The 14,989-nt window shown below is 45.8% G+C and overlaps 1 protein-coding gene across 3 annotated transcripts in view; it reads right to left on the bottom strand.

The window, feature by feature from the left end:
* The window catches only part of LOC144937106 (tetratricopeptide repeat protein 7B-like), a 118,777-nt gene that overhangs the window by 92,650 nt on the left and 11,138 nt on the right, over nt 1–14,989 (bottom strand). For 2 of the 3 annotated variants that reach the window (XM_078864377.1, XM_078864375.1), the window contains exons 5-10: nt 14,821–14,942; nt 13,410–13,439; nt 11,531–11,609; nt 8,530–8,711; nt 5,376–5,439; nt 4,308–4,445 (exon numbers count right to left, since the gene is read on the bottom strand). In XM_078864377.1, coding sequence (XP_078720503.1) covers nt 4,308–4,445; nt 5,376–5,439; nt 8,530–8,711; nt 11,531–11,609; nt 13,410–13,439; nt 14,821–14,942 — 615 coding nt within the window. The remainder of the gene's footprint in view (nt 1–4,307; nt 4,446–5,375; nt 5,440–8,529; nt 8,712–11,530; nt 11,610–13,409; nt 13,440–14,820; nt 14,943–14,989) is intronic. The other variant, XM_078864376.1, reaches the window with a different exon arrangement.

The raw sequence follows: 14,989 nt of genomic DNA, 5'->3' as shown, positions 1-14,989 counted from the left end.
AACCACCAGAAACGCGGTGAACTGAATATTTATCCTGCCCACGGCTCACAAGTGGTGATATCCGAGTCAATCTTGGCTACCCCCTTCTATACCAAACCCGCATTGCCAAACATGTTTGGGTAAAGTCAAAGCAACCGCCATTGCCGACATGACATGCGGGAAGGCTTCATCCATCAGTGAACTGACAAGGGGATTCAAGTTATTCATATTACTCTTAATGCATTGTGTGGAAATGTTGGTGGCAGATTCTCACACTTTTTTTTACTGCGCCTTATTTCACACAACTCATTCTTTTTTATTATTATTTGTACCACGCCTCCCATGCAGTACACCCCTCGAGGCACCAAAGCAAATGGGTATTTGATATAATTACTCAGGACGGAAGTGATTGCAGACCAAATAAAATGTCCAAAAGGAGCACACAATTCATCTACCGTGGCTTCGCTCTGGTGGCTGAATGCCATTGAGGCCATCATGACAACTTATTGGTTTTATCCGATACAATCCTCAATGCTGCTGCACTGTGGCCAACTTCACAATCATTATTCACAATATATTTGGGTTTTTTTCCAACAGGCATTGCCTCTTTGGGTGGCTTCATTAGGTTCAACCAAGGCTAGAGGTTGCGCATTTGCTTAAATACCTGAGCTGGTGTGGAGATCAAACCCACAACACTTTAGCTGTGTGGTGGCCGGGACCTTGCAGTAGTGGGATGGATATTTAAATCTGTGCGGTGTGTCGAGTGTTCTCTCCTTACTAGGTCAAGAGAGTTTTTAACCAGGGGCTCCAGTTTCATCCAACATACCAAAAACTGATTCATGGAATCGGTACTGGTAGGAACCTCCTGGTTACACCAGCCCACAGGTGATTATTGTGTCCGTCCATCCGTCGTGCAGGGAGGGGCTGGGTGGGGAGGGAAGGGCTGGATGGGAAGGGGAGGGTGGGGAGGGGCTGGGTGGGGAGGGTGAGGAAGGGCTGGGTGGGGAGGGTGGGGCTAGGTGGGGAGGGTGGGGCTGGGTGGGGGGTGGGAGGGGTGGGGCTGGGTGGGGAGGGGCTGGTCACCCCGTGGTGCCCTTATAAATCTCAACGTTTAACCTACTCAGGCCGACTTGTGCCCAATCTCACAGTCGGGCATATTTGCGGAATACACCACGCCGCCGTTGAGCCTGGCCATTGACCGAGCAACCCAACGTTCCTACCAGCTCCCTCCACAGGAATGTATTTAAATAACCCAATGCAGGACCCTTATTAATACACATCTTGTGAATCAGTGAGGCATTCCTGAGTAAAAGGGTATTATGTATCATTATTATTTCCTACCATATAAACAAACGCACGTATAGTTGTATTCACGCGTGCATTAATACACACATAGGTGATGAATTCAGTGGACTGACAGCAATCATGCTGTCGTATTCAAATTGCAGATGTCCCCTTTGTCGGTGAACGTTTGGCCATACATTCGAATTTCTGCCACAGTGTAAAGTGTGCACATAATACAGGGTGGGATTTCACAAAGCAATGCCGCCAAATCCATTAAAGAGCACGCAGAGGTCAGGTGCGGTAATTGTTTCGCACTTTCAAGTTAATCCTTAACACCGTGAAATCCTGCAGCCAATAATAAGCACCGTAATGCCGAAAGTTCAAAATCCACTTGTGCACCAAAGCTTGCATATATGTATAAAACGTGGTCACGTTATTCAAAAGAGAAAAAAAGTAATCCTTACATTAATACACATTTCACTCCGCATATTTTTATGAACACAATGGGCCGAGATGATCATCGTCAACATGAATGATTTACCTACGAAGCCGTGAAGACTAAGAGTTAAAAACAGGAATAGCACAAATGCAACAATAAAATAATGACAATGTCCAAGCACAATACTAATCAGAAGGCAAACATAAGTGCATTCAGTTTTAACTCAGGATTCTAGCAACAGTGATTTTCCTTCATGCTCAAATAATTGAGGGCAGGCCATATAGGCCTTCGAAACAAACTTAGAAAATGATTGCATACGTAAAGAATAATGAATTAAGAGTTTCTGTAAAGTATATTCAGATGCATAACAATAGGTTTTACCATTTCTGGCGATAAAACAGCTGTGTCAAGATGTTAAAACACGAAACAGAATCCTTATTCAAGGAATCCTGCCTGCATTAACCACACGTACCTGTGGTGAGCATGCAAAAAGAAAGCTGTCTCTGGTGTGGACCAATCAGTTTCAAAGACAACGCACATGTTGTCAGAGCATGTTTTTTTTGCATGTTCACCACAAGTGGTGTGGTTAATGCAGACAGGATTCCTTGAATAAGGATTCTGTTTGGTATTTTAACATCTTAACACAACTGTTTTATTGCCAGAAAGGGTAACACCAATTGTTATATTTTAATGCTGCCAAGAAAGGTCCCATATTGTCTTCAGACGCGTTTGTCACAGTTAGACTCCAGACGTAATTCACATTGTATTGTATAGGCAAAGACGCACTTCGCCATTTACAATTAGTTTGGTCCGTCAGCCTATGGCATCTTCTAGACCAGGGGTCGGCAACCTGCGGCTCTTTAAGGACTGCTGCATGACGTCATTTATTGACCACCGTCTCGCATGAATGTGCATTGCGGCTCTTGAAAAATGGAATTTTTTTCCCGAATTCGAAAAAAATGTCTCTTGTTGTTATTTTGTTTGCCGACCCCTGTTCCAGACCCATGCTTTTCAAACAACATTTGTTGAAACAGCAAAACTCTTGACTGGCTTCAACCTCAAGCATCTCGTTCAGTAATCGGGCTTAAACAAAATTTGACCGCATTAAAGATTGGTCCGGAAAATTCATAGACTGACGGACGACGAACACATTCTAACATAGCAAAAAATACTTCCCTGTGTATTAAATAATTACCCATGATCCTCTGCCACAGCTCACACAGTGTGTTTTACAGAAACACACACATGGTGTCTGAATGAAGAAGACTCTAAAAGCATATCGAGGACTGACCAATTATAATGTAAGATCACAGTGATATGTTTATATTTTGATGGCATTTCAAGTGTAAGATGCAAAGGAGGATTTGCAAAAAGCAAAGAGGACCATGTTTCCGATGTAAAGCAGTGTGCAGAGAGAATACAATCCTGGTGGTTGCACATTGAAATCCGCTTTGTGAATTCCGCATTACAGCTGACGACGATGGTGATATAACAACATGGGCATGCTGAGCGTTGCGGCTCACACACACGTTTACAAATCATACGTAAAGTCTCGATGTACTGTATGTATGTTAAACTTCTTTCGCACCATACGTAGCCAACCGTGCTAATCTGAGAACCGGTGGTCAGAGCTCGGCAAACACACATGATCTCGTCCACTTGTAAAAAAAATAAACTCTAAAGCATCAGCATTCCTTCTCATTGTGATAATACAATTATTTTAGGCGAATACCACTTCGCTCCCCTCGTCACGATTTGGTAGGTGAGATTCAATAAAAAAAACTTACTCACATTTTTATAATAATTTTTTTATAATTAAAATTTATAAAACGCCCTTAAACAATCGTTCTCAGGGCGCTAACAGTGTGGTGAAGGCTCGCTCCCCCCCCTCGCCCCAAGTGGAAACACAGGTCACATCAACCCGTTACACGTGTAGGGATTCAAATTGATTCTGAAGCCCAGCACTCACAAGGAGACATTTGTCCAGAAACGTTACAAAAGGTAAACGTGTTTCCAGACACATGCTTTTTAACATATTACCAGGAAACAAACGCATTCAAGGAGCCACATGCAATAGTCACGTGTATGACACGGCCTAAAAGTCAGAGCGCGTTCGCCGCTTTATGCAGAGGTTCACGGTTCGAAACCGGCAGGTGTATTCACCTTGATGATACTTCACGCCGTCCACTACACAGTGGACTTCATAGATCCCCCTGACAACATTCGTAAGAGTAGGCCATTGTGTGCCGGCCAAATTCAAACACTACTCTCAAATCATTCAATTGGGATTACACATGGCAATCATCGCCACCTACCGGCAGACTAATACCCGTTTTGCAGGCTAGGTGCTCAGTAACTTTGTGCCCACAGAGATCGCTACCACTCGGGGAGGGGGGGGTGCCCTTTGAAATGTTTGAGATGAGACGCGCGGCGTATCGTCCGCGAGCGCTGTATCAAAAACGAATCACTCTCATGAGGCAGGATGGCACATGAGCAGACACGCCTCAGAAGTCGGGAAAGACCAGGGGATTGAAGAAGAGGAAGACCACGAGTGTAAAAAAATAAAAATGGATGATCGATGAATCAATGGGATTGCTACGCTCACCTCGGCCAGCATGTCGTACTGGCCGCGTCGGCCGAGGGCGATGGTGAGCAGGTCGTACACCACCGTGGCGTTCTGCAGACTCAGCACCCGGTCGTTGTTGTGCTCTGGCGTGCGGCTCAGCACCCCGTCGCGATTCGCCTGCCAAAGATCGTCATCAACATCACAATGGGTGCCTCATTCATAATAAAAAATAATGGACTCTATTTACCCAGGAACACCTCAATGATTCAACACTTTTTCAGGAAGGTCCTACGTATGGATGTTGGGTCAAGTCCATGAATGAGTTTCTTTTGGCAGGAGAAAGGAATGCGCAGTACTCGGAGAAAACACACGCGTATAAGGGGGCAACACGAAATGCTCGGCACAGTTTTTTCCTTGCCGTCATCTCCTGGTCACCTTGTAGATAACTCCTGCAACACCTGATATTCCAAATCAGTCTCCCATCCGTGGTCTTTATCCCCACCCGCAATATCAGTGTCAGCACCTTCGACTGTAAATGCGCTATCCACCACAGTGATTCTTATTTGATAATTAAACACCGTGCATGACCCGGGGCAAGTAATTACAGCTCAAATCAGCCATCAAGGGGAAGGTGCTAATATTTATGCAGTGATGGAGACAGTGCTGATGCATCTTAATGTTTGACGACGAGTGATAATGGCAAGCAGTACAAGCAAACAGTGCTTTGAGATGTCAGCAAGCAGGCAAACCAATACTCCTGTCCCACTGTTATACCCAAGCCGTGCCAAAACCGGGCCTTCATAGCACGCGTGATTTTCCACCGGCTATTTGCCGAGCCGAGTCGAAAACTAAACCGTCAAACTCCGACCTCACAAAATGACATCTGAAGCTGGCTCGGGGGCCAAGTAGCGTCAGGTGTAAGGCGAATCATTTTCATTGAATAAAATATGTATTCAGGTTCGCAGCACGGCTCAGGTTATGCGGTGGAAAAACAACCTGGCACCCTCCTCTGCCACGCTTTGCTGGCTCGGCAAGGCCCCGGCATGGCTCGGTCGTACGAGGTAAAATGCTCCTGATGAACACAAGTGACATTCCGGACACCCTTACCATAGACTCGCTGATCAGCAGCAGTAGCAGGGCTTCCTCTGTGTTCTCTTGAGGGCAGAAGAGGCTGGAGAAATTAAGCAGACCTTTTAAGAATCCGTCAGTTTGGTAATTACGTTGCACACAAGTTGTTTACAGAAACACTGCTCTGAGCTCCTTAACATGTTGCTTATGGGTGGTCAATTTTAAGTGTACGCCCATTGAAGTATCATTGATTTCAAATTCTCAAAAGGAAAGCAGAGCTATTTTTTTAACTAGCTCCTACGTAGGGATTCTCGGTGCTCTGAGCCTCGCCTGTCGCCCCCACTAATGTCCTCTTCTCCCCCCCCCAATGTGTGCAGATATACTACTGACTCTCTTGTATGGAGGGTGTAGGAATATATGCGGTGATCGACAATTGTTGTAAACCTGTTGGATCAACTTTTTACCCCCACCAACACAATACCAACACGGTCGATAAAGCTGAACTAAGCGGGTTAATTCACGGTGCGTGAGTTTCCCTTCCTCGTTGACCCCGTGACATCATGACCAATTTACAATTTAAGCGCAGCTAAGCCTATGGATTGGTAAAAGCATTACGAGTTCTGGGAATCTATCAGGATTGGTTCAGACAAGATAGGATGTTTTTAGGGACACGGGCTCTCGAGCCCGGTTTGGTGGCCAGCGTAGATCCAGTATCGTTCTCACTGCTCATGCAAAAAAAGGCATAATTGGGAAGCAAATTAATAAATACATTTTTGTAAATACACGCAATTGCGGAGCCATGATTTTCAGGTAGGGGGGGCAACCCCTCAAGCAATAAAAAATTATAGTTGTTAGTAAGTAAGGACTTGTCCTTTGCTTTTTATTCGACGCGTGTGCGGCGATGGCGCAGCCATCGATCGAGGGTTGAATTCGAACCGTTTGTGATCGGCATCGCGCTCGCTGAAGGTGAATGTCTTCAGGGAAGTCGTGGACTGTATACGCAACTGCGCGCGCAATTCTGTAAGTTATTTATAACTGCTTTGCCGTTACTTATTGGCAATTATGGACTCAGACTATTGTCCTATCATCTCCTAAAGTCCCTGGCACATCATAATATGCTACACAGTGGCAGTGGGGGTCGTAAGATGCCGACTTATTACTAATAAACCCAAATATGATGCAATCGAAATAGGGATTTCGAGCGGATCATTGGGGGGGGGGGCAGGTGCTACCCCACCCCCCCCCCCACCACTGGCTCTGCCAGTGGAAACACGGGAAACTCAGCGCACACCCAATGTGACGCGGCGACGAATGATGACATAGTTGACATCAATTCCATGAAATCCCGCTTTTAAAACACGTCGCTACTCACGTGCGCAAATGATTTAAATGATAAGCAAATTGTATGCAATGTATTTAGCGTAACAATTGAAGTGTACGTCGACACACGACTTATTTAAATACGTGGTAAGACGAAACTCGAGTCGGCGGCTGCACGTTCAGATAAAAATGCAAAAGACGCGTCAGCCAGTATATAAATGTCCCACTGTGGAAGGACCAACAAACACCCGAAGGGCATGTCATTTATTCATAATACACGCAAATAGCCAACAACGACGTTAAAGGCAGCTGCCAAGGCTGATTGCACTTTAACTACTTGAACGGGCATTACATTACGGACATAATGGCTGTTTAAGCCACAGGCTAACCCAATGGTGCTCAACTGTTGGTCTTGGGTCCCGATGCAGAGCGTCTTTCCAAGTAGAGCCAATTTCTTCCATTCATATTTCAAGCAAAGTAAACACACTCCATTCATGGGCAGGCTGAAAACGTGGCCGTCGTACGGAGATTACCCGAAGGAGGTTACGCCGCACACGTCACGCGTGTTGAAACTGGCGGACCTGAAGGACACGGTGAGTTTGACCCGGCAGTCAACACACCGAAGACTGCCAGTCTATCCCATTTAGTGCCTACCCAACCCTCACGACCACCCTGCCCACCTGTCCTCATTCCCTTTCAAAGACTGCCAATTAAAATGTGCTAAATCCTTTGCCCTTCATAACTGCTTCACGTATCTATTACTTCATCTTCATTATCGTTATGAACGATGATCAAGCCACTGCTGGATGAAGGCGTGCCCCAAGCCGTCGTCATCTCTCGCCGCGTACAATCCACCTGGCACCAGCGCACGAGCCAAAATCATCACTCCATCTCCACTGTGGATGTGCTCTCGGGCGAGTTCCCTCCTCTGGCTGCCACTCCTGTTGGTATTTGTGGCGACAGGGCATTATCCTTCTTGTGACGTGTCCTGCCCAAACCCATTTTTACTTTTACAAACAGTCAATATGTCTTCTTGGTTCTTTCGGTAAAGTCACGTAGAAGGGAAATGATAAAATAATAAAAATAAAACATAATAAAAGAATTCTCACGACGTTTCGGCCACAACGCAAGCAGCCGTCCTCAGGTGAAGAACAGGTCTGTCGGAAAGACAGCGTCTGAATGAAACACCACCATGATTGGAGCGTATATTTAAGCTGGGTTGGAAGGGGAAGAGCGCCTAGACAAAATAATTTGCATATCAAGAAGAATTTAGCATATTTATGGGAAATGCAGATATGGGATTAGTCACTACTTGTGAAACGCGTAGAATGTCTTTACCCTGTGCAGGTTATGGGGGTCACTTAGCCCTCCTTCACCATGCCGATTCCAGAATGAGCCTGAACTAATCATCGTCACCATCGTCTTTATCTATGCACTACCTCGCGAGGCACCATTACTCAGCTTATGGGAAATGTTTAAAAGGGGGGCACAGTTGCAGCACCCTGGCTCGATAAAATTTAGGGGTGACGGCAAACCCTGCAGTGTGCCCATGTTTAAGGAGGGGGCAGGGCATGCAAAAACTCAGGGGGGGTGGGGGGGAGGAGCACGCTACAGTCATTGCAAAGCAAACTTTAAACAAATACTGAACGCTAAACAGAACGAAACACACAATCGCCTGATTTTGTCTATCATGCATTCTGCTCGATCTCTCCTCACCTGCGTAGCAACAGTTTGACTTGACTTTATAAGGGGGTTTGAGCCTTTAGTAGCGGGGATAGGGGGGGGGGGTCTCCCCCTCAAAAGGCCCCCCCATCCCTCAGGTGACAGCTGGGCGATCGAGCGCCGCTGCTCACGCCTCAACGCCGCCACTCACTTGTCGCCCGCGTAGGTGCGGGGCCCACGACTCGGCGAGTAGGCCTTGGCGAGCGGCGCCCGCGGCGGCTGCAGGGGGTCGGCCGTGCCGTGCGGGGTCTGCGGGGGGTCCTGCAAGGGGTTCCAGTAGCTCTGCTCGCACATGCCCCGCAGCAGGATCTCCGCCAGTTGCCGCGCGATCGTCTTCGCCACCGCGACGACGGCGTGGTGGGGGGAGGGGGGGGGGGCGGAACGGAGGGGGGAGGAGGACACGGCGCGAAACGGAGTGGATTTATTGCACATGTAGCCCCCCCCCCCTTCACGCAGTGTGCGTTTTTTGGAATCATCGCTTTAGATTAACAAGGCACATTCAGCCAAAAAAAGTCATATATTCCTAAGCGTACTTTTATGCGGGATGCGATATATTATTCACGTATCGTTCCCAGCTCAAAATTGCTGAAATAAGGAATTTGTACAATTGAGACATCTACGGGGCCACCCATTTAGTACGTACGCATGGAGGGGGGAGGGGGAGTTAACCCAAATGCGTACGCTTGCGTATGGGGGGGGGTCTACTGACAATGTGTGTACGCATAGGAAACGGGGGAAGGGGGGGGGGTGAAGCCTCGATAATAATTTATCTACATTGGCCTTCAAATGAGTTAGATAGTCCGGTTTCAACACGTCAATATTATTAATCCTTGATTGTTTCTGCGTGGAATAAATATCGGCCGTTCTATAGGATTCGGGGGAGGGGGTGCGTCAAGCGAACGTACGCAGGTGGGGGGTGTAAAAAGTACGCGTGCGTACAGGGAGGGGGTGAGGGGTCAAATCTTCAGATTTTTGTGTATGAACTAAATGGATGGCCCCTTATATTATTTTAGATAGGAAACTACTTAATTCACTTGTGTCGTCCACATCGGCGAATTAAGTCCATCTTAACGGGGGGGGGGGGGGGGGTGGGGGGGGGTGTTATTCGCTGGACATCTACAGATACAACCCCTTTGTCGATCCACTCCTGGATGACGAGACTCTTCCCACGCTGTGTGGGCACGTGGAGATTGTGTGTGACCGCACTTTGCCACACTGGTCAGCGTGAGCTGGTTGCAGGCGGGGGGGGGGGCAGACCTGGAAGCGTGGAAGTGCGGTGCAATAGTGGATTTTACTGCACTGCCCTCTGCTGCTCACCGCACAGCGTCGCAGTCCCTACGACAACCTTTTTCTGCGCACGGGTGAGTTTTGAGTTTGTTCCATTTGTTACAGGGATGGTCCCGTTAATAGCCAGTCGCCCGGTTATTTTAACAGGAGAGATCCGTGGTGGTGGGCGAGCGCATCAGCAAAAAAGAAAGAAAAAAACATAAATATCGCAGAGAACAAGTACAGGGCCCTTAAGGAATATTGCAGAACTAATAAGGTAAGCACCCCCCCCCCCAAGCACTGACCCAGGCTCAACGCTGCTTAGCTTGTGAGCTCACGGGATCGATATATACAGCGCTCAATTGCAACTGCCTCTCAAGACGCTATAAAATATACGACGTGTGTCAATCGAGGACATTTTTCATATTTACTTATTTATTTTGCGACGTGACAGGCGGAAGTCTTGAGATAAGAATTGGCTACTGAAACGACAACTAAGTCTTTAAAAAGCATGCATAAAGACAGTCACATGCAGAAGAGAAGAGGGGTAAAAGGTCTCGAGCCTGGAGTCGAACAGGCGAAGGATAGCGGTCTCATCGGCGTGAGGCGCGTTGCAGGGTCAGAGAGCAGCTGGTCAGTGGGCGGGAAAGCAAAGTGCAGTCGACAGCCTCAACATTCAGTTTCAAACATGCAGCATGTTTAACGCGACGGAGTAATCCGGTTATCGTGCTTTTCACTGAGCACGCTAGGATTATGTCAATCCTGGCCCCAGGTGCCGCGCGTTGGCACGGCACAGTGATGTTAGATATCACGATACCATCACACGTCGGAAAGTGGAGAAACATTTCATTTTATTAAGCCCAGACCCCTACACGGCACAGCTGGATTTTAAGAACGTACGACCATGAACATGCAATAGTAGTCCCTTTTTGTTGCTTTAAATTTAGAAAAGGACAAATGTAAAAACTATCATTTTTGTTAAGATTATTCCTTAAAACCGTGCGGTAATTTTTGCTTCAATTTACATGGAGAAAAAAAATCTGACGGCTTGGGGGGAATTTTGGATGAATTCACCACGCTGATACGAATTGTTTCGCAAAAGTGGTCAAATGCACTCCGATGAATTTGATAAGTGGCAAAATATTTGGACAAGCCGAGGCATCCTTGCTGACACCCCCCCCCCCGCCAAACCCCACTGCTTCCCTATAATGTGTTTAACAGATGAAAAGTGCAGTTTGTAGTAATTTGTGGTGCAGGGAATGATAACGTTATTTTTAAGCAACAAGTCAATTACTGAACGCTGCTAGCAAGTGATTCGCAGCGATAGGCCAACATTTGTCCGTGGCCGAAGAAAACAAGCTAATCGGATAGGCTCATACTGCTGAATAAACACTTGAGCTCTGCAGTTCAGGCCCTCTGAAAGGGTGGGGGGGGTGCAGGATGCGGATTAGATACCGTGCAGGATAAAAGTTAAATGTGCACGGAAAAAAACAGCGCCACTTTTCGGTGTCAAAGCACACACATACACAACGCGAAACAAATGCCTAACACAAAACACATACACAATGCTAAACAAATGCCGAACACAAAACACACACACATACACAGCATGAAACCAATGCCTAACACAAATACACACCAATAAACAACATTAAACAAATGGCTAACACAAAACACACACACACACATGGCACAACGTGAAACGTGCCTTAGAAACACCGCGTTGACTAGGGGCATGCACATGTGGCACTGGAGCTTGGATGGAGGGGGACGCAGACACCTGTGGCCTTGATTGGGGAGGATGCCATTCCAAAAAGGTTGAGAAGCATGGGCCAAGCTGAATTTTACAAGAGAGCTGCGAGCCTGGCAATCGAGCGGTCCCATACCATTCGCAGGTTCTGCGTGGTCCGTGTCTCCACAGCTCTGAGGATTTCACGGAATCTGCCAACTCCTCGGGTGAGATTTCTAAAAAAAAGAGAAAAGAACCCATGCAAAAAGAAACGTACAATGAGCAATGAGCACACGTCAACATAATGAAATACCGATGCCAAAAAAAAGAGGCGCACAGTGTGCTGTGTTTATACATATCTGGCTGACATCTGCATTTTCGTGGAAAATGACAGATCGTTTACTCAACCACCTGTGAAGCCTTCACCGGGGGAAACATTGGGCGAGGATTTGTTTACCGTATTTGTGTACATCGCTGTGGATCGTCTTAACAGTGCAGTAGGACTGCAAATTGTTACTTAAGGGTGAAATAATGAACACACGATGTACATGTACAGCCTCTGATCAATCCACTGGTGGATAAAAGCTTCCCAAACACCGTGCAGGTAATGTTACCATACTTCACCGCGCCAACCAGTGAAGGTGGGGCGTACAGATGTGGGGGCATAATACAGTGCTATGAATGTTGCTGCACTGCAGAGGAGTTTAATATTGCAAGGCTGGATATGTGTATGAGGTTTGCGAGCTGGATTAAGACGATGTCAAACACTGCGACAGGAAGCCGCTGCAATGGATTCCTCCATTGAGCAAACGCGTTAAGTTATGCTGAGCCAGATTCACATCTCGGCAAAAACGGACAAACGCATCGTCTTTGGACTTTGCTCCATTTTTGGCGATTGGAGACAAACATTGGGCAAAAGGTTCAATCACCTACATGTGAATGTGAATCGTGCCCAACGTCAAAATCTGGAAAAGCAAATTAATCAGCACGTTCAAATTGTCTTGAACTCTCAAAAAAGATCAAACAATGCAATCAGGGCTTAATTTCTTACTCTATATTTTCCAGCTGCTAGGCTGGCCTGGATTAGGGATTGTTGGGATAAGGCACTACCACAAGTAGACAAGGTACACTTATCCATAATATTGCTATATTATTGTAGACTATAATCCAATAAAATCCTATTACCAATCATAAGAGATAGATGTGGCATGCCAACATATTTCTGAGAACAACATTCAAGACTATTCCCGGATGAAATTAAGCACTGCATGTAATGAACTTCAAAGAAAACAAACCCACAAATACAGTAAACCAATCAAACATAAAATCAGGCCCATGCAAAGGAAATAGACATTTGTTTCACACAACTGATTTATAATCAAGAAGGAATGCACAAATAATCGTATTAGGACCAGAAATAACATGAACATATTTAAAACAAACAAACCAAAACTGATTTTACAAAGTAAATGTATCTGGTGATTTTTCTCACATGAGGAGATAATGTCATAGAAATTCAAAGCTTGTTTTGATCATTGAACTTCAATATCCAATATCTGAGCCAGGTGAAAATCCATTGAGATGCAATACCATTTTTAAACGATCTACTGAGTAAATACATACTCGGGGCTTATTGTAAATGTTGTCGCAACTTAGTAGCAGGCAATGCTAGATATTGGAATTGGGCTTTTTTTAATATGCTGGCAGCCAATAATCGCTCCCAATTTTAAAAACTGTTGAACTTTATTATATGGCACCATGCACTCAGGTTATTTCTGAACCCACGGGATTCAATCCATAAATCAAAGTGTCAAGGAAAAATCATTTAAGCCTTAACGCAAAAATCACACAAAGGAGACTCACATTTTCATCAATCACATGAACACCCAAACAGAAGCACCGACAGATACAAGATTTGAGATGATAATTTTCAAAAATGCTCAACAACAACAAAAAATACAAATTTATTCCATTCCAAAGCAGGATAGGCCGAGTATCCTTGCTATAGGTATCTGCGATTGGCGCATTGCACATACGCTATCTCAGACTTGTCCCACTGTGAAGTCCTGCAATTACAAACAAAAGCCAAGCATCCACGCACAGCACACATGTCGGTGACGCGGTAGGCAGGCAAGTGTTAAAAAAAATACACGCTAACATGCGAGCAGCAGGAGTCGTTTCTCATGGGCAGTATCGCGCAGAAACGGCCTCGCCTCAGAATGAGGCTGTATATGATGGCTGACAGCAACGCATTCGTCATGATGATGAGGCCTCCAAAGATGACGTTGGTAATGAATGGCTCTGACAGATACAAATATATAGGACAGACTGGATAGGCCACGGGGCCTTTCCAGGGGTGTTCAGTCTCATAACTCTTAACGGCAAACCCAAACAACCAAAAATGGAAATGCTTACTAATAACAATAATCACTTGGAACTCTTTATCAACAAACTGCCGTGTTGGTTATGGGAGTTGTTTCATCATATTTCACAAAGCTGGTCTGTGCAAGTTGGTGAAGGTGTGGACAAGACCACTTCAGATATTACCTACCACCGTGGCCTGGAATCGAACGCAGGAGACCAGGTTTATCGTGCAGCGTGCTAACCAAAGCAGCACTGCTCCACGCACAATCCCCTCCCATTAGAATGAATTCTTATCATAAGCCACTAAATTAATTCCGAAATATGGATATTTCTATTTGAAGCATATTGCTCTTTGTACATAAAACAATATTGTGACTGTTTGACAAATACGAATCATACCGTCAAGTTCAGTTTTTTGATTATCTTTTTAAGAGTATGAAAATAAGTGTTTTTGAGATAATAACTCTTCATCCTAATAATACAAAAAATGGCATATATTGTTCTGCTTTTATACGCTACACGTTGTTCCTGGCATTCATTACATTTCTGCATTTTGAATTTTTGTGCACTCCGTAACCTGTATCACTGTTTCATTTCAGTTACATTTTTTGATGTCTGTATTTTAACCCAGGTCTCCCTTGAAAAATGGCCTTCTGGTCTCAATGGGTTACAATTTGGTTGCAGGTAAAATAAAATGTGGACATTTAAAAATACATGTTCCAAACAACAGAAATCAATGATCGTCCATTCAGACAAATCCACGTGCAGGTCATACACTCGGTGGTATGCTGTTCTCGTGTCTTGGAACTATTGGCTGTACTATGTTGCTCTCTGCTCATCGTTACCCGTAACACCTTTTGTTAAATGCTGCTAAAATAACCTCTTTTTTTAAATGATGGAAATCAAGATGAAGATGACACTGCTGATGTCAACAAACGGATATTGAGAAGAGCTTGAATTATTGCATATGCTTTAGACAGCCGGAGATCATGCGCCCGAAGGCGGTGATAACGGGGTCACGATGAAATGGCGATAAGATACTGGGCGAGGCGTTGGCAGGCCATGCTGACCGCGCGGACATACCCGTTGCGGATGCTGAGCACGTGCGCGCTCTGCAGGCCGACCTCCAGGAAGTAGCCCATCTCCTGCTCCGGAGCCGACATACACGGCGGCTTTGGGCTGCGATTCTGCGCGTTTGTAATCGCCTGTGGACAGCAATCGTTACAATCCCACCCGCAAAGCAGCGCTGCCA

The sequence above is a fragment of the Lampetra fluviatilis genome, chromosome 18 (genome assembly GCF_964198595.1).
Source record: "Lampetra fluviatilis chromosome 18, kcLamFluv1.1, whole genome shotgun sequence".
In the NCBI taxonomy this organism is placed as follows: Eukaryota; Metazoa; Chordata; class Hyperoartia; order Petromyzontiformes; family Petromyzontidae; genus Lampetra; species Lampetra fluviatilis.
The sequence above is the reverse complement of the archived record's forward strand: the minus strand, read 5'-3'. Positions and strand labels throughout refer to the sequence as shown.